Source organism: Emydura macquarii, unplaced genomic scaffold, assembly GCF_026122565.2.
Source record: "Emydura macquarii macquarii isolate MOO-44397 ecotype Brisbane River unplaced genomic scaffold, CSIRO-AGI_Emac_v2 contig_2681, whole genome shotgun sequence".
Lineage (NCBI taxonomy): Eukaryota > Metazoa > Chordata > Testudines > Chelidae > Emydura > Emydura macquarii.
In genome coordinates, this window is record NW_027132818.1 from 1,609,200 (window position 1) to 1,629,029 (window position 19,830).

Sequence of the window (19,830 nt, forward strand, 5' to 3'; positions counted from 1 at the left end):
CCACCCACACCATGAAGTGTTTCCACTTTGCCTGGTAACATGCTCTAGTGGATGGGTGCCTTCTATGTGAAAGGATGTTGAGTACTAGTGTTGAGCACATGTTGTCAACTCATGAGCCCCATCCAAATACCAGGCCATGAGGTAAAGTGGTTCTGGGTTGGGGAGCTGGCAGTGTTGCTGTGAGAGGAGATTCGAGGAGGAGGAAGGTGAATCGGCCGGTAAACCAAGAGACGAAGGAGGTTGGTGAACCAACACTGGCAAGGTCAGAAAGGAGCGATGAGGACTGCACAGTCTTGTTGTATTTTTGCAGATGATCTGTGGAAGGAGTGATATGGGGCGAAAGGTGTACCAGAGGTTGGGTGACCAAAGGAGAAGAAGCGCATCCCCCTAAAGAGTCGTGTCCAAGAGCACTGCCGGAACAAAAGAGGGGGAGTTTGCGGTTGGTAGGACTTGCAAAGAGGTCCCAGCATGCCATGCCCCACTGGTGAAAGATGAATCGGAGAGCAGGGTTGTGGAGCTCCCATTCATGGTTGTTGTGGAAAGAACAACTGAGCATCCACACCGGTATTGTCAGTGCCTAGAAGATGGACCACATGGAGTGTTATGTCGTGCCTAAGGTACCAGTTCCACAGATGAATGGCTTCTGTGCAAAAGGATAGGAGACAGGCCTCTGCCCTGTTTGTTTATGTAGATGACTGCCGTCATGTTGTCTGAGAGGAGCTGCTCTTGGCAGGATCGATGGAAAGGTAGGAATGCCTGACACACGAGGCGGACTGCACATAATTCTAGGATGCTGATGTGCAGCCTGGCCTCTCTGGGGGACCACAGTCCTTGGACAGTGTGGATCTGCAGAGGAGCACCTCATCCTACAAGTGAAGCATCTGTTGTGAGGGTGGTACTGGGCATGGGAGTGTTGAAGGGGGTGCCGGCCATAATCCTGGCCGGGTTGCACCATCAAGCAAGGGAAGTTAAAATCAAGGAGAGGAAAAGTACCCGTTCATGGAGGTGGTCCATTTGTGGGTTGTAGATGGTACTCAGCCATACCTGAAAACATCGCATGTAGGGTGACAGAGATGCAGGCCGTCATATGGCCTCAGAGGGAGAGGCACTGTCAGAGACATGGGGGGTGGGAGCAGCAGAGTTGTGCAATGAGGGAAGTGAGGGCTGTGAAGCGATCTGTTGGCAGAAAGGCCCATTTTACAAGGGATTTCAGTCGAGTTCCTATGAAAGTGAGTTTGCAGATGGCATGAGGGTGACTTGTCCTTGTTGACGCAGGCTTGCAAGGAAGTTTTGTACGGTACAGTTGGTGGTCAGGAGGCATTCCCAGGACAACACAACTAGGAGCTGATCGTCTAAATATGGGAACAAGTGGCCTACATATCTCATAAGTTGCCACTACCTCAAAGACTTTCATGAAGATGTGTTGAACAGTGGCTATTCAGAATGGAAGAACTTGGAACTGATAGTGTGAGTGGCTACTGTGAAGTGAACGTATTTGCGATGGGTGGGTACATCCACATGAAAATAAGCATCTTTCACATCGAGAGCCACAAACCAGGCTCCTGGGGAAAGGCAAAGGAGAATCTGGGGAAGTGTAACTATGTGGAATTGGAACTTGTGGATGAATTGGTTTACAGCCCAGAGGTTTAAATGGGGCAAAAGACTGCCCCCTTTCTTCGGTATGAGGAAATAGAGTGAGTAAAATCCACAGCCATGGTATTGACGTGGAACACATTCTATTGCACCCTTCTGGAGGAGGGTGTTTGCTTCCTCTTGGAGGAGAAAGTGTGTTGTGATGGGTCTCCCGTTGTTGCACGGGAGGGAGGGGAGATGAGGGGGGAAAAAGAAAAGAAACTCTAAAGGTACTCCCATTGTACAACAACACCCAGCGATCGGTGGTAATCCTTCTCCAGTTGTAGGCAAATTGTGCAAGATGGCTCCCAAAGATGACTGGAGAGACTGCAGGAAATGGGGAGAGTGGTTGCAGGTCTCGAGGGAGGAGTCAAAATGGATGCTTGGACTGGCGTTTTGGGAAGGATGAGGAAACAGACAAGGTAGTAGCAGCAGGATATTGAGGTCACTGCAAGCACTGGTGGCAACACATTTAATCCTGCTGGCACGGAGGGTAAGGTTGGTAGGCAGGGTGGAGAGGGTACCAGGGTCAGAAAGAGGATTGGTACTGGTGGGGAGTTGGAGTTGGCGTGTAAAGCCCAAGGACCACAGAGTGGTGTGAGAGTCCTTAAGTGAGTGCAGACTCATCAGTTTTATCACTGAAAAGCTTTTGATTACCAAAGGGGAGGTCCTTCAATGTGATCTGGACCTTCTTCAGGAACCCTGAAGTCTGCAGTCACGAATCTCTGCAGAGTACCACACCCGAGGCCAATGAGCGAGATGCTGTGTCCGCTGACTCCATGTGAAGCCTAAAGAGTGACCTTAGCCACCAGCTTGCCTTCCTCAACCAAAGATTGGAACTGACTGTTTGTCTTCTGGAAGAGAAGCCTGAAAGTCTGCCAGTGTGATGGATGTGTAGAAGTTGTATTTCGCCAGTATAGCCTGGTAACTGGTTAAGTATAGACCTTGCATCCCATTAGGTCAAATTTCTTGGCCATTCAATCCGCAGGGCTCAATTTGAAGTGCTGTTGTCTAGCACATTCTGTTGATGCCTGGACCACAAACCAATTGGCTGGTGGGTGTGTGAACAGAAAATCTGCATCTTTTGCCAGGACAAAGTATCCATGTTCTGCTCTTTTAGTTGGTGGCACACAGGATGCAGGGGCATGCCAGACTGCCAAGCTTCAGCAAGGGAAGTGTAATTGGGCTCAGAGTTTGCTTTAAAAATATATTTCAAATGGCTATCAATCTGCCTGCCCTCAAAGAGGCTAGACTTTTTGTCTCCCCGGAGCTTTGCTCTTCTATACTGCATGAGATCTACATGGCCCAGATAGTCTGTGCTAGCCCTACAGTTCTCAGCCTGGCATATGAGTAGACATCCCTGAGTGGAGGAAGGGGATGTTATACAGGTGGCAGGAGGAAGCTGGTTTTGGCAGTGTTCAGTGCCCTCTATCTGCGACCTACATGGAAGCAGAAGAGGGCGACAGCTGAGCTCCCCAGTCAGTGGGGTAGCTATACGGGTGTTGGTGTGGGCTATAGGGACTCAGGCATGATTTTCCATTTGGCATGCTGCCCATCCAGTGTTGCTCCCATTATGAGATTGGGCTCAGGATGGAGGACTGCTTGCCCCTAAAGCCAGTTCTTGTACAATCCTGCCCACCTCCTTTCCTATTGGAGGCAGGCAGGGAAGAGGCAAAGGCAACCAATGGCTGAGCTCCCAACAAGATACTCAGTGGAGGTAGGGGGGTGTGTGTGTGTGTGTGTGTGTGTGTGCGCGCGCACGCGCGTGCACACGACGGACAGACAAGAGACAGAGAACCTTCCTTCTCTGCCTCTATCTCCTCTTGGCCTAGGTCTCTCCCTGAAGCCTGCAGGGATACCAACAGCTGCAAATATCTCAAAAGAGGAAGTGGAACTGAGGGGAAATCTTCCCCCACAAAAAATAATCAAGTGCAGCCCTGGGAATTAGACAAATTATTGAGCCAAAATGATAGTCTAAAAACGTGAAATACAGTTTAGAATTTCCTCAGAAAAGCTCTGCAGCGGGGATGCCTGGTCACCAGACAAAGGGGAGGCACATAAAAGTGAAGGGAATTTTAAGGGATGGGATACTGCCAGTGAATGACACGCCTGGCTGTGCCCCAAGCGGCAAGCAGGATAGAAGTATCCATTGTAACTGATCTGTGGACCTTAGTATGAAGAAAACTGCATAGGTTTTCTGTTGAATAGGGTCTGAGATAGTACACGTCTACATAGTTTTATTTGTGCTCCCTATAGGCTCTGCAGAAATACCACCTTAGAGTACGAGGAGGGCAGTTGGCTAAACACTAGATGAATAGGTCTCATGGCCATTACTGTCTAAAATACATTTGGAAAGGAATGTAAGTTTTCTGATTTAAAAACAAATCCAACAACAAAAAAATCTTACCTCCAAAAGGTGCTGGAAACTGAGCCATGGTTCAGTCACTTTTAGCTTGATAATAGATGCCTAAAACAGAAAGGCAACATGTTAAGATAAATAGATCTTCATTGCAAAGATATAATACAATAGATCTTCAATTTTTAAAACATGCTTTATTATAGTTATATAATCAGGTGTTATATGAAAAAATAAGGGTAACTAAGATGGTGGCACTGTATAAAGGCAAGATTAATGAAACTGTTAGTTGTGCAGAAACTAATGCATCCTGTTTTTGCCACAGCCCACACATTTCTGCTGTTTGCCTTTACTAGTGAATAACTACATTTAACTCTTGTAATAAAAATGTTCTCAAGAGCTAAGTACTCTTATTTATAATAGAAGAGTGATGTAGTAGGGAAGAGAGTTATATCAGTCATACAAAACAGATAAGATTCTAGCAACAGCAGAACAAGTTGCTCAAAACCACATTACGTCCATTGGGTACAACATCTCTGTCCTATTCAAGTGCAAGAATCAGACATTAATTCCACAGCTGATGAAAATGCACTCCAAGGAGCCATTTTTATGTTACTTTGTTTGACGAAGAATCTTTGAGACACACCATATGCTCAATACAGTATCTTTTTGTGATTTTTACAAGTACATAAGAAAAAAAATTGAAACTAAAGACTAGAATGCAAATAAAACTATTTTGCACCCAGCTATAGCACTTATTTTGTAAACAAATTAATTCAACCTAAAGAAAGTGTAAATTAAACTACTGTAAAAACACTCCAAAAATGACATTACAAGGCAGATTATTTGGTGGGAACACCATGCATCCACTGAAAATGTTTACTTATTTAATACTGCTTATTCTTCAAAGTTAAAGTAATGCCAGAGAGTATGTGAGTTTAACTTTTCTTTTTTTTTTAAAATGGGCATTTTTCTTATTCCACACAAAAAGTGACATTAACTGAGCCAGAAGGCCAATGGTCAGTGACAGAGTCACAAAAACAGTGAATGAGCTACCTCCTGTCCTACTAGATTCCACTGTGTTTTCCAGACAACAGAAGAAAAGCAAAAGAAAAGAGAACTGAAGGGAGAATAATTTAGGCTGCTTAAATAGCAGCAGAAATTTATCAAAATCATTAAAGTACAAAAGTACCAAAAGAATGGCATTAACTTGCAACAGTAGTTTTGCTTTTTTTTGTTTTGTTTTGTTTGAATTTCATAGCAGTCTTTCTTTAAGCCTTTCTGATATTCTGCTGATTCCCAACTCCTAAACCTACTACGTACACTCACCTCCACTGTTGTCACTGGGGGAAAAAAACAAAAAACAACTTTGTTTTCAATAGTAGTGACAATGTGATGAAAACCAAGTTCCTGCATCAAATTGTAATTTAGGAAGCAGGGGAAGAAATGACAAAGGAAGAGACTAGTGTCAAGATAGGATAGTAATTGTAATCTGTAATTGATTTATCTGTGAAAGTTACTACTGCACTTAGTCAATGTTTATGGAATGAGAACTCTGAATTCTGCTTTCAAACTACATTAAAGTTTTTCTAATCGTAAGACTAGTGTCCAATTCCTTCAATATATAAGAACCTTAAAATCATGTCTCTTATTCAAACCAGTATATTGATATCATAATACAACTTAGATTTTAATATTTAACTGTTTAGTCAATAATAGTAATTCTTCCAAAAGCCCTTCCAACTTTAAATGATTAGCACTTTAACCTTTTGCTTCTGCTTCACTATCAAGTATTTTGCAGACAACACCATGCCCGCCCCCCCTCCTTCCTCCAGTGTATTCTGGATCTGATTTCTCATGCTAGAACAGTTTCCTATGCAAAGTATCTTAGCTCCATAGACATACTACTGAATCAGTGTGGCACAGAATTTTATTCTCACTTAAAATGTTAAGAAGGAAGAAAGGGAGCAGAAAAATAGAGGAGCTTCTCCTGTATCCTTCAACTGTTTACTGTGTGGGAGTGTTTGCAGAAAGACAAGGAAAGAAGTAGAAAGAAAAGGGAACCAGAGGTGGGCAGTTGAGGAGAAAATTACAACCAGGGAGAACACAAGACAGACTTGATAAGTAAAAGGAACAAAAACACAAACTAACAATCCATTTCGCCTACTTGCATTTTACAAGATAAAAAAATTATGAATATTGGGGCAGAACAGTGCTTGCATGAATTGCAGAGTTCAGTCATTTGAAGGGAGAGAATCTCTCATATGTAGCTCAAGAACTTCACAGGAAGAGAGCTTATCACTTCATCCTTGCATGCACCAGTGATGGACAAAAATCTTACAACTAGTGACCTGCGCAATGCTTAGGAATGCATAAAGCTGTACCAAATAGCAGAGAGAATGCTAGAGAGAAAGGTGAGCAGGGAGTGAGTGAAATAAGCAGTTAGAGAGGCACAAACAGGAAAGTATCTTGAAAAGAAGTGACAGAAGTAGAAAGAGCTGAAATTTAAACTTGAACTATTGGAAAAATTTGACTGAAGACTGACAGACATACTAAGAGATATAATGGTGGGGAGAGGGAAAGAGAGAGAGTTTAACATAGCCCAGAAATACAGCAATTTAAGTTTGTTGAGAATGTAATGCTTACTTGTTATAGGAGGTTTAATTTGTTTATACCCAAGGAAATTCCAGGGGCACTTAGCTTCATAGAGGGTTGAAGACCTTCAAAGATTTGACTGTGCATGCAGTTAGGTCTGAAAGCTCAGTTTTCCTTATGTGTAAAAAGAGGGAACAACTCTTAGTAGAGTTAGAGTTTTGATTGCATTATAATGCTAGAGTGGTTTGGGATTTTATTTAAAAAACCACCAAAAAAAATCTGTCTTTCAGGAGGAAAGCTCTTTGGGATAGAGATTACATCTTATGCATTTGGAATGTGTCTACGGCGTGTGAGTGTGCACACGCATGTGCAGTAGAACCTCGGAATTACGGACATCGGCGTTATGAACTGACCAGTCAACCACACACCTCATTTGGAATCAGAAGTTTGCAACCAGGCAACAGAAGAGACAAAAAAAGCAAATGCAGTACAGTACTGTGTTAAATGTAAACTATTTAACTTTCCTTTTTTTTAAAAAAAAAAAAAAGATTTGACAAGTTAAGGAAACTGTTGAAATTAAGATAGTTAAAAGCAGCATTTTTCTTCTGCATACTAAAGTTTCAAAGCTGTATTAAGTCAATGTTCAGTTGCAATCATTTGCAAGAACAACCATAACGTTTTGTTCAGAGTTACAAACATTTCAGAGTTATGGACAACCTCCATTCCTGAGGTGTTTGTAATTCTGAGTTCTACTGTATATAAATAAACTGTATGCTTTTAAAGGGAAATGCAAACTCTGAACTTTTCCTTTTGCACTATTTAGTTTTAAATCAGAAAAAAAAATCTTGCCATTACCAAGTTATTCTAGTATTGCTTAATATTGTTCATAAACGCTATCTATTATTTTGCTTAAAATATTTGGTTTTTACTGTCAACAAAAAACTGCACATGGTATTTTAAAGTTTACCTGGGAGGAGTAACACAGAACTCTTGGCCACCCCGAGTTATCCTTTTTGGTCTAGTGTCAGTTGGGGAGAACTGTAAGTTTGACATTTTCTCCTAACATATTTGTCACTTAATTTACAAAAAATAGAGAATATCCACTTCAACATGCAGCGTACTCCAATCCACTATTTCTGACTAGTAAAACCATTCATAAAAAACAGAAAACCCACCACTATATCCAACACCAAACCTCCCAACGGTCCAGAAATGATGCATACAAGCTTTGAAACTATTAGATTATTAAGCTCATATTAACCTCACAGCTGTATGTTTCCCCTACAAGTTCATGCAGCAATAGAATATGATTACATTCTAAGGCATGTTCATACTGGCACTTTCATAGGCCACATTCCCATGCAGAGGATAGGTACATCAAGGGCATCAACCAGCTATTGGCAGGTACAAGGGGCAGCACTGAAGATATATTTTGCTTCATATAACTGACAGTGAATCTGTTAAAAGTAACTGCCTAAAGGTTTGATTTCATCTCCACTCAAGTTTATTATATAAAGAAAAAAGCTTGCAGGAAAGAAGTTTACTGAAAAATATAGCAGCCTACTAGCTAAAATGAGCGTGTCACCTTTCATAGAAAAGTTATCTGGGCTGTCAGCATGTTTTCTTTTTAACTAATGTGTTAAGGATGTTATTGTTGGCTCTGTTCCATTCACTTCTTGTGCAGCTCCCCAGCTTCTCTGTTCAAGGTGTTTTCTTTATGTCACTGGAAGCAAACAGCATGCCACTGGAGTCTGGGATGCTGTTGATGGAAAGGGAAAAGAAAAGAACAGGATGAGGGGAAGAGAGAGAGGGTTACTCTGCAAAGGAAAGGAGGAAAAAATATACTTCAGCAATAATGCCACAGCTTTTCAGCCTAAGGACCAAACATGTTATATCAAAAAGGTCAACAGGTCACAAATCAATACTTTAGAGTAGATTCTGAGCCCTGCTTCTCTCCTTTTGCAGTATTCTGGTGGTTCAAAAAGTGGAAGCCACTCACACATCTGTTGCTGGCGATTCCTCAATGTGAAGGAGACTCCAAAATGGCTTAGAGATGGCAGTGCCAACTCCTACATGTCACACCCTCCATGCAGAGGATGGTGAGTGACTTGGAGCATGTTGTTATCTAGCAAGTGGTCCCTTGTGAATATTTTGCCAACTGGAACATATTAAGCTGACCCCAAGCTGGGGCAGAGATGCAGGGAGCCATAGCTGATTGTTGGTTCTCAGCTTCTCCTTTTTTCTCCTCCCCCTGGGCGGCTATGTGGGAGAAGAGAGCCATTCTTTGCTAGACACTCACTTAGGCTCAGACATAGCCAGTCAAACTTCTATCCCAATCCCCCTGCAGCTCCCACAGCCTAGCAGGGAGGCAGGCAAAGTAGCCAGAGATGCTAACTCATTGGTTTTCAAACTGGGGGATCACAACCCCGTCAAGGGGTGGTTATGTGGCATGTCACCAGCTGTGAGACCCGACCCTGGCCACCACCCCTTGGAATTTTATATGGGTAAAAAGACAGAAGGAAGGCAAAGAGCAGTCTTATTAACAAAATGGAGTTTGCCATCAAATTAAGATATAGAATCTCCAATATCAAACAGAATTAATCAATTGTACACAGACGTTCCCAAATCACCACACCTGCATATTATACATATACAAAAAAAAAAAAAAAAAATCAGATCAGATGCATTTTGTTGAGCACTACCTAGCCTGTATATTCAAATGATTTTATCACTGCTGCCTTTGCTGGCCTCCACCCTTTTTGTTAACCCCACTTGTTACATCTTATAAAATTAAACTGAACTGGTCAGGACAGACACTGTCTTACTACGTCTAGACAGCACCTAGCCCAATGGAGGATCCTGACTGGTGCACAGGGGTTCTCAGAACAAATGTTTTGGTGGCCTCCGAGTGCAGGCACCAACTCTTGCTGGTAGCCAATCTGACAAATTCTCCTAAAATACTTAATTTACTTTAGGAAAAGCAAATAAATATGCACATATACATGCCCAAATCACTGTAATTTATTTATGTAAGGTTGGATTGTTCTTTTTTTGCAGACTCAAGAATAAAAATAATGCAGTTGTATTTTGGTGCCGCTGGGCCCCACTGCCTCCCCCGGTCACCCCCCATCATCTCTAGCCCCCACTGCTTTCCCCTACAGTTCTCCTCTGGCCCCTGCTGCTTCGCCTCTCCCCCCAAACACTGCCCTCAGCTCCCTTCCATGGCCTTGCACCCCAGGTTCACCCCACTCCTTGCCTCTTGACCATGGTGCCCAGTGAGGCCAGCCCAGAGCCGGAGCCCCACAGCTGGAATCAAGGGAGAAGAGGGAAGTGGAAGCTCAGAGGCACAGTGCTGAAGCTGGGGAGGGAGGGCTCCAGGGCTGAAGCACTGAGCCCATCACCAGAGTACCAAGGCTGAATGGCGGGGGGGAGGGGGGAGGCGGGGGGGAAGGTGAAGCCTGCCATCAAAGCTCCTGGCTGCTGCAGGGAGAGGCCACTGCTTTGACCCCCTCCCTCATCTCTGCCCAGGAGGCTGTTATGGCCACAGGAAAACCCACTGGTGGCTGCATTTGAGAAATGCTGCTGTAGAAGTTATTGTAGTAGTACCACTAACACATACTTTCCCTCTTACACCAGCATGCTGGCGGGGGAGAGGGTGGGAAAAACACATCAAAAGAACTTTTGGTCCTGTCACTTCTCAGCCACATGCTAATTAGCCACTTTCATTTTTAGATTGTACATTATAGTGCTACTTGGACTGTTGTCCCACTATTCATCTGAGAGAAAATACATTTTATTGGTTAATGCACAGGGCTCAGTCAGGTGTTCTGGATTCCATTTCTAACCATGGTATTAGCCTACTCTGACCGTAGGCAAGACACTTAACCCTATTAGTTTTCTAATTTTTTAAAACAGGGGTTAACCATTCTTGTTCCCCACCTGGGATGGTACTTAAATGTTTGTGTGACATTGTGAGAAGTACTGTAGTTCTTCCACTCGACTCAATTGATGGCATACCTTGGAAAACTATTAGTAGTGTTTCAATGGAGGACTCAAGTTATAAAACTAAGCCTTATTTTTCATTCTCTGCATGCAGATGTTCTTTTAAGGGGATTTATCGGGCAACATGTACAGCCTGGTAACAGGGTTTTGACACTAAATGACAGTTCAGAGGAAACTTCACTGAAGAGTGCTGACCTAAGACTTGAATTATCTTAAATGGCTGTAAATTTGTTAATTGTTACAAGTCTACATGTGTAGATAAATGACATGATTCTTAACAGCTTCACTGCTGCCCAAAGTGTTTTGAATGAGAGCAATAAAACTGATTAGCCTTGTTAATTTCACTCTGCAGCTTGCAAAAAGCTTCAGGCATCTCTAGAGGCTTTTCAAATTCCTGAAGACATTTGCATTTGAAAACTTGGCCAAAACGGAAAAAAAAATTATTTTTTTAACTGCTCACATCAAGATACTGAGTAGGGTGTTTGATTTTTCAGTGAATGCTGAATACCCGCTGGCTAACTCAGGCTCCTTAAAGATGTCTCAAGCTGGACACCCAACAATTCAGATATCCAAAATAACTAGTAGCTTCCAGAAATATTGATCTTTTTTGTTTATAAACAGAAGCTTAAATTACAGGAAACTGATATATTTAGGTCCCCACAACTGACAGGAAAAACTTCTCACTCTGGTGGAGACTGGCTTTTTCAAGCTCAATGTTTAGCCCTCAGACTTTCCTATAGTTACATAGAAACACAATCCTCTAAGTCTGTGATTATCTCAAATAGCATCCTGCCGAAGGATATTTTGCCATAATTTCAACTTCCTTGTGAAGGATGTGGTTTTTATCTGCTGGAGTCATAGCTGTCTCAAGTATTATTACTCTATTGACTTGTATGGTGGTGAATGGATAGTGCCCACAAAGATAACATAAAATACTTGTACTTAAACCAGGAATATGAAAGAGGTATTACTCCTCCATTGTGCACTATCCATTCACCACCATACAAGTAAACAGAGTAGCAATACTTGAGATAGCTATGACTTACCTTCCTCCACCAACAGGAAACTAGCCTATAAAACTAGCCACATCCTCTTCAAGGAAGTTTCAATTCCTATTACTCTATTGACCTGTTAATGGATAGTGCACAATGGAGGAGTAAGAACTCTTTCATATTCCTGGTGAGGTACAAGTATTTCATGTGGACATAACTGTAGTTAAATTGTAAACTAAAAGCTTCACCCCTTTGGGGTGGAGTTCTGGGAGAAGGGCGTGTTCAAACAGCAGGGAGTCTGAAGGGTCAGCACTGCCTCAAGGGGGACTAGGCAGCTGGACAGTAGGTTCCAACACTCAGAGGGGAGTGCCAGATAGGGGGTCTGTGCCCTGAGACTGCTTAGGTAATCCAATATTGAGGCAGTGGCTGAACTCTGTTCAGACTCCAGGAGCTTGAAACACCCCAAGGCGATCCAGAGCAGCCAAGGCTTGGATTCCCCTTACATTTCTAGTGAGCAGCCATCAGGGAGCGCTCGCTAGGATCGGAGACAGTTGGATTTTTCTAAATAATTTTTCAGCATCCCCATATGCCACAGCCCAGCTTTCCTCCTCCACTGCCTCCAGCTTCTTGGCAGTGATTAACCAAGCCACAGAATACACTGGCTACATGTTAGTCCTTTCGGTGCCTCTGCATCGCCTCCTGGTCTCCTGCACCTCACTGCCTGTCCAGCACAAGCCAGTTCTGCCGCCTCTCCCTGCAGAGGTAGTCAATGGCATAGGACCAAAGGTTGAAGATGCAGGAACAATGTAGGGTACTATCATGGGGGAAAATGCTGATGTCCCACCTTTCCCACCACACAGATATAACCTCCTCTGTACCACTCTTCCATGCACTGCTCCAACACATGCACGTTCCTCTCTCTCAGTTCGGACTGCCCATATTTCTCAATGTTTCAACTCCTCCAATATTTCCTTTGTCATGCTCATTGCTCTGATCACCCCTGCTGCTCCAAGTCCCCCTAATCTCAGTCTCGTGTGCATACACACAGAGTTCTATTCTGCTCCTTGCTACTGCATGCCCTAGTAGGCATGGTGGGGCCATGGAGCGGTAATGGGTACATGAACTGCTCATAGCCTACCTGGACACAATAAAAGACAGGAGAGCAAAGATGCAAAGTCCCTAACCCAAACCTGACTCTAGGACGTGGGGAAGGGACTCTGCACATGCTCAGAGCATGCTTGTTCTCAGCTCCCAAATATCTTGGTGCTGTGTACTGGGCCAAGCCCCAAACATGCTCATTCCCAACTCCCCATCCTGGTCCCAGCACTATGGGGGCATGTTTTAAAGGGGAGACAGATGTGAAGGCAAAACTAAAACTCACTTGCATCCCCCCACAGCACAATGACCCGCCTTCCCCTCATCCCCCCACTCTCCTGACTTCCCCTCCCAGAAGCAGTAGCACAGGGGGAAGGAATAGCGAGCTTTAGTGTTCCTTCCCCACTTCCTGAAGCAATGTGGGGAAGGCAGAAAGTGTTGGGCTCATTTCTCTCCAATTGGGAAGAAATGGAGGGAAGGGAAGTACCCTCCTTCTGTCTCAAAGAACTGTGGGCGGTATCTGTAGAGGGAGGCACAGATGTTTATGCGCCACCCCCTGTTCTCCCAACTAGCGCAACCTTCCTCCTTATAGTTCTGCTCTGCCAGCACTTCTGAGCACTCAGACGTAAAGGGTCCTTTTGAGAAGGATCTTTTAGTTGTTAAGGGATTGTAGAAAAACTACTTTTGAAAACCAAGTTCTTCATCAAAGCTCTAGTCAACCTGGGTTTTCAAAGACAGTGCTTGGACAATTGCCTTGTTGTAAGAGCCATCAACAAGGAATGTGCTGTTTCCTGTAGGTGTGCCAGAGCACAGGCCAATGAAGCACAGGCCCTCACCCTGCACTGTCCCACCCAACTTCTCACCCCCTTTGCTCCCCCCCCCCCACTGCTCTGAGTCCCCCCCTTCCCAAAGTCCCTAAGTTCTGCTCCAAAAAAGTTAAGAACTGAAAATATTATAAACAACATTAGTGGGACTGTGTATCAAGAACCCCTGGACCAAATGATAGAGCAACTTTTTTTCCTTTGATCACACAGTCCCACTCTTTAGGAAATGATTGAGAGGCATGATTATACTATCTTAACTGTTTACTTGAGTCTTCCTCTTATCTCTAATTAATGCTAATTTCCTGAACAATACTTCTGAAGTAAAAATCAGAGTCTGCATGTGGATTTTAGAGAACTTTAAAATATCTCACTTAAGCCAGAAATTTTGGTTCAGAGCAAAGCTTCCTAAAAGGAGACCCTGCAGAATTCAGGCAGAGAGCAAGGATAACACCTTCTCTTATCTTGAGCCACACAGCTTCCATGAGAATAGATGGCCTGCAAACCCCTGGCTTCCAGAAAACCCTAGTCTTGCAGCACATGTGCATCTCACACTTTTGAAACATTAGTTTAGCTTGTGCTGACATGGAGATCTAAACTTAACCCTAAATTTGTTAATACTGCTTCTCCAAATGAGCAGTGGCTGCTGTGCACAACCTGAGAAATCCTAAAGCACTTAAATCGGATTAGGAAGGATCAGAGCCATAATCATCTTTCTATGATGAGGTGACTGGCTCTGTGGATGTAGGGAAGGCGGTAGATGTGATATATCTTGATTTTAGCAAAACTTTTGATACTGTCTCTCACAGTATTCTTATCAGCAAGTTAAAGAAGTATGGGTTGGATGAATGGACTATAAAATGGATAGAGAACTGGCTAGAGCATAGGGCTCAACGTAGTGATCAATGGCTCCATGTCTAGCTGGGTCACAAGCGGAGTGCCCCAGGGGTCGGTCCTGGGGCCGGTTTTGTTCAACGTCTTCATTAATGATCTGGAAGATGGGGTAGATTGCACCCTCAGCAAGTTTGCGTATGACACTAAGCTGGGGGGAGTGGTAGATACCCTGGAAGGTAGGGATAGGATACAGGAGGATCTAAACAAACTGGAGGATTGGGCCAAAAGAAATCTAATGAGGTTCAACAAAGAAAAGTGCAGAGTCCTCCACTTAGGAAGGAAGAATCCCATGCACAGCTATAGACTGGGGACCGACCAGCTAGGCAGCAGTTCTGCAGAAAAGGACCTGGGGATAACAGTGGATAAAAAGCTGGATATGAGTCAGCAGTGTGCCCTGGTTGTCAAGAAGGCTAATAGCATATTGGGCTGCATTAGGAAGAGCATTGCCAGCAGGTCGCGGGAAATGATTATTCCCCTCTATTCGGCATTGGTAAGGCCGCATTTAGAGTATTGTGTCCAGTTTTGGGCCCCCCACTACAAAAAGGATGTAGACAAGTTGGAGAGAGTACAGCGGAGGGCAACAAAAATGATTGGGGGCTGGAGCACAGGACTTATGAGGAGAGGCTAAGGGAACTGGACTTGTTTAGTCTGCAAAAGAGAAGAATGAGGGGGGATTTGATAGCAGCCTTTAACTACCTGAAACAGGGTTCCAGGGAGGATGGGGCTAGGCTGTTCTCCGTGGTGGCAGATGACAGAACAAGGAGCAATGGTCTCAAGTTGCAGGGCGGGAGGTCTAGGTTGGACATTAGGAAAAAGTTTTTCATTAGGAGGGTGGTGAAGCACTGGAATGGGTTACCTAGGGAGGTGGTGGAATCTCCATCTGTAGAGGTTTTTAAGCTGAGGCTTGACAAAGCCCTGGCTGGGATGATATAGCTGAGGTTAGTCCTGCTTTGAGCAGGGGGTTGGACTAGATGACCTCCTGAGGTCCCTTCCAACTCTAATATTCTATGATTCTAAGTGTGCCCAAAAAGTTAGAACCAGATGAGTCTGTAAAGGAGTTTTCAAGATGGTTTTATATTGGGAACCCCTTGTTCATGTGACCACAAATTTGGACCACTAACCCAACCCTGAATTCCACAAGGCACTAAAATTCCAAGACAATCTGGGAAAGCATATGGATTGTAGAGCACTTAAAATAGTCTTTTAAACAGCTGGGGATAACCTTGGTAATAGCAGAGTGTAACTGAAATTGACAGCTTTCCCTTTCACATAATTTTGCAAGCAGCCAAAATATTAGATAATCTTACACCCCCTTTACCTTAAAGTCCACTTATCGCCATGTTCCATCCCACCAACACCCAAAGTTGTCTTTAATGAAAGAAAAAACAGGCAAACCCAGTTAGCAGCTGACACACAGGACTGCAGAAGTGTTGAAGATGTGCCTCTGCTGCCCCGACTCCCAGTGAGAACTGAAGACTGATTTGCTTCTTAGGGCGCCATTCCTCACAGTAATGAGTGGCCTGTGCCATAGCGTAGATCCTTTTGAGAGAAAGCTTGATCTTTGGCATAAGAGCAAAAACAGAAAAAAAAGTCTCCTTGTATGCTACTAAAGAGGAGAGGTGCAGGAAATATTTTTCATTTCTGGCTCTCTGTTGGATATTTTGTTTCCGCCAAGCCTGCTAGAGGGGGGAGTTGCAGTGCTGCTTCACAAAAAAAAAAAAAAATCCATGAGTAAATGAAATTCAGGTTTTGGGCACATATTGGACAAGAGAACTTAGCAGAAATGTATTCTACTTTTTCCAGTAAATTGGATTAAAAGAATCCTCATTCTGCAAAGAAAGGCTTAGCATGTCCTAGGAGGCTACTGATGCAGAACAGACTACAAAATTTCAGTAGGTTGGAATTGGCCATATGCCAGCAATATACAGGCTGCCCCCAAAGTTCCAAGGAGCCTGTATATCAACTACAAAAAATGGACAGAGGTTTTGCTTCAAACAAAACATTACACTTGCTATGAATCTGAAATAATTGAATGCAAATATCTAGCAATTTTGACTTCACTATACCCATGTCTTTTTACACTGGGCCAACTCAATTGCCACAGACCAGAGGTCAAACCTCTTTTGTTGCAAGGAAGAATTTAAGCGGCTACACTGCTGAGCATATTAACGTATTTAAAGAAACCAGTGTTCCAGACGTAGATGATCCTGCCCCTTTTGTGGGAAATAATTCAGCTTTTATGTAGGCCTTAAATATCTCATTCACAGCATTCTGAAAAGCATACACACACAAAAAGCTTTCTGAATTAGAAAACCAATTTTAATCCCTTGAATGAAAGCAGGCATCCACTCATCCTGGTGAAGATTACTAAATGTTGGCCTCCAATCATGCCACATAAAGGCTTTACGAGAACTTGGCAGAAGAACTGGGAAGGAAGTAAAGTGAATACATTTTTAGCACTACATTTATGGTCCAAAGAGAGTACAGCTATGGTTACACTACAGAGCTTGCAGTTGTGTTGCTGTAATACTGGCAGTACAGAGGCTCTGAACAGACGGGAGAGAGCTCTCCTATCGATTTAATTACTCCAGCCCCCCACGAGCAGCAGTAGCTATGTCAGCGGGAGAAGCTCTCCCACCAACATAGCGCTGTCCACACTGACACTTAGGACGGTGTAAATTTATGTCACCCAAGGTGGTAGCTTATTCACACCCCTGAGTGGCATAATTTATAAGCTGTAGTGTGTACACAGCCTCAGAAAACAATTCTGACAATGACAGAGACCATACTAAGGCTAAAATAAATATCTTCATGTAAAAAGAGTTAGAGCATTTAGGATGAGCAAATCAGTTATATCTTGTGAACTCCATATGCACTGCAGAGAGTACAAGGCAAAGGTACCTTTTGAGCCCTCTCCTCTTTACGTTGGCTATATAACCATTAGCTGCAGCCATACGCCTCTAGCAGAATATTTAAAAACACAATTACGTTCAAATAACTATTTGGGGGTTATAAACTCTCAAATCTGATATACTTAACATTGGCAGAGGATTAATTATTTAAACTTCGTTACTCTTTATTTTAAAGCACAAGTGATTTTTTTAAGCAAGATTATTAAGTTCTCTTCTTCTTTGACCTCAGTCTGAAACTCACACAACTGGGGGTCCTGGATCCTACTCAGGAAAGCTCCTCAGTACCAAAGTGTATTTTCTTTTAAATCCAACCCAATTTGAGTTGGAATTTGCTAAAAGCCCACACAAAGTCTGAGACTACATAGGAAAAGGGACTTTTGGGGGGAAAAATTGAAAATCCCTCCCAAAACATGATCTCACAGGGAATTAAAGCACTGTTATTTTAACACAATTATGTTCCCAGGGATGCAGTGTCCATTGCAGGAAGAAGATAAAGAACAGAGTAAACAGCAATTTTAATGTAAAGACTTCCTGTGTCATTAGTTTTCATGTATTCATAAGTGGCTGAAGAAGCAGAGTCAGGTTCTTGGTTATGTGTGAAAAAAGTGTTTTCTTATACCAGACGGTATGACAATGCTACCTCTGAAATTAAGTGGCAGCTTTTTCATAGCCTTAGCAAGTGACCCATTTCGGAACATGAGATCAGGTACTGTCCAGTTTAGAAGTTCATAGTCTTGTGATTACGCTAAAAGAGTTGAGAAAGCTACTTTAGAAATCCCTGTATATCTGTAGTGATAAGCTGAAAGATCAGAACTGACACTGTTGATATATCATCTATTTACTGTCATGTTTACAAAGTTACTTTGGAAACATGCCCACTGTCTCCTCCCCCAATGAAACGGGTGAAGAATGACTGTAGAGTAAGTTAAGTGCCAAAAAGAGAAATCCATTTTCTATTTGCTTTAGCTTGTAGGGATGGATGCTAGAATATTTTAACTTCTTTAACTTCAAGTTTTATGGCAGAGCAAAACATCTGGCACTGAAAACAATGCAGAAAAAACCATCTATAAGAAGGAATGGAGTGAAGCTAGCAAAGAAAAATGGTATAACATACATATTACTATACTGACAGGCTTTATTCCTTTAATTAACAGTGGGCATAACTTTGGGGTAACATGCATTTTTCATGTTGACTAGTAAGTGTCAGCTAAGTTTTTCTGAACCGAGACAATACAAAGCTCTTTGATATTATCAGCCCTATGAGTTTGGGTGATGTGTAGCAGCTGTCACCATACATCCCACTAAGGAAGTGGCCACCTTTGCCATCCCTTAACAAGACAAAAAGTTCTTTCAAGAAGAGGATAAAGGAATTAGTGCTGTTGGTGGCTTGTTTACTCTAGGTTTCCAATTTTGAGGCCATTAGATTTACTCTTCCTTTGGACGTTTCAATAATCTATTTTCAACACCTAGAAATGAGAGAGACTGGCAGGGTGGATTTAAAAAAAACAAAAATATTTATTGAGGGTAATTCTACACTGCCAGGGCTGTGTTGGGCTCCACGGATCGATGCAGCGGAATCGATTATGCAGGTCTCCACTGCCTGTTCAATTGATCCCAGAAGTGCTCTCCAGCCACCACAGTAAATTCACCCCCCCAAAAAAGAGTACGGCTGCAATGACTGGAGGGGGTTTCCTGTTTATGCAGCACAGTGGAGACACCTTAGTAAGGGAACATTAGTAAGTCAATGGGAGACATGCAAGTTTCAGTATGTAGCTTGTGTATCTCCCATCGACGCCGGCGGCAGTGTAGACCAGGCCCTAAAATCGGATTTGTATTTAAGTATGGGCATATATTAAAAAAATAAGCCTATATAAAATTAAATTTGAAATTGACAACTTGTGTTAAGCCTTAAATTAAATAAAAAACATTAAGCAGTACACGTTTGCTGCCAAGACAAACCAATGAAACGGTGGACATCACCGGCTAAGCACCTGGAAATAGAGTTCGTTCAAGTGCTAAACCAGCTTTTGACAGCAGTAGCCTTTTCTGCAAGTAAAGAGAAAATATTTTAATTTGTTTACTCAATTAGTTCAGCTCAACAACTGGGGGTTAGTCTACACTTAAAACTTACAGTGGCACAGCTGTATCTGTACAGCTGCACTGTTGTAAGAGCGCTTGTGTAGCTGCATTATATAAACAGGAGAGAGCTCTCTCGTCGACATAATAAAACCACTTAAATGAGCAGCGGTAGCTGTGTTGGCAGGAGAGTGTCTTCCATCCACATAGTGATGTCCGCACAAACTCTTATGTCAGCAAAATTTATGTAATTCACGGGGGTGTTTTTTCGTCACCCCTGAACGACAAAACTTTCGTTGGCATAAGTGCTGGTGTATACAAGGCCTTGCTCATTAAAGTTAAGAAATAAATATGAATCGAAGAAGCAAGGAAGTGTTTTTCCTCTTTCAAATTATGAATAAAAACTAGTTGATCTGATCTTCTCACACCTACTTCTAAAATTTTAAAAGTGATGA

General features: G+C 42.9%; 1 protein-coding gene across 5 annotated transcripts in view; it reads right to left on the reverse strand.

The window, feature by feature from the left end:
- Positions 1–19,830, reverse strand: part of ITSN1 (intersectin 1) — a 201,592-nt gene that overhangs the window by 151,900 nt on the left and 29,862 nt on the right. For 4 of the 5 annotated variants that reach the window (XM_067565566.1, XM_067565562.1, XM_067565565.1 and 1 more), the window contains exon 2: positions 4,040–4,099. In XM_067565566.1, the coding sequence (XP_067421667.1) occupies positions 4,040–4,067 (28 nt within the window). In that variant the 5' untranslated portion in view covers positions 4,068–4,099. Of the gene's footprint in view, positions 1–4,039; positions 4,100–8,168; positions 8,343–19,830 lie in introns of all 5 variants that reach the window. The other variant, XM_067565564.1, reaches the window with a different exon arrangement.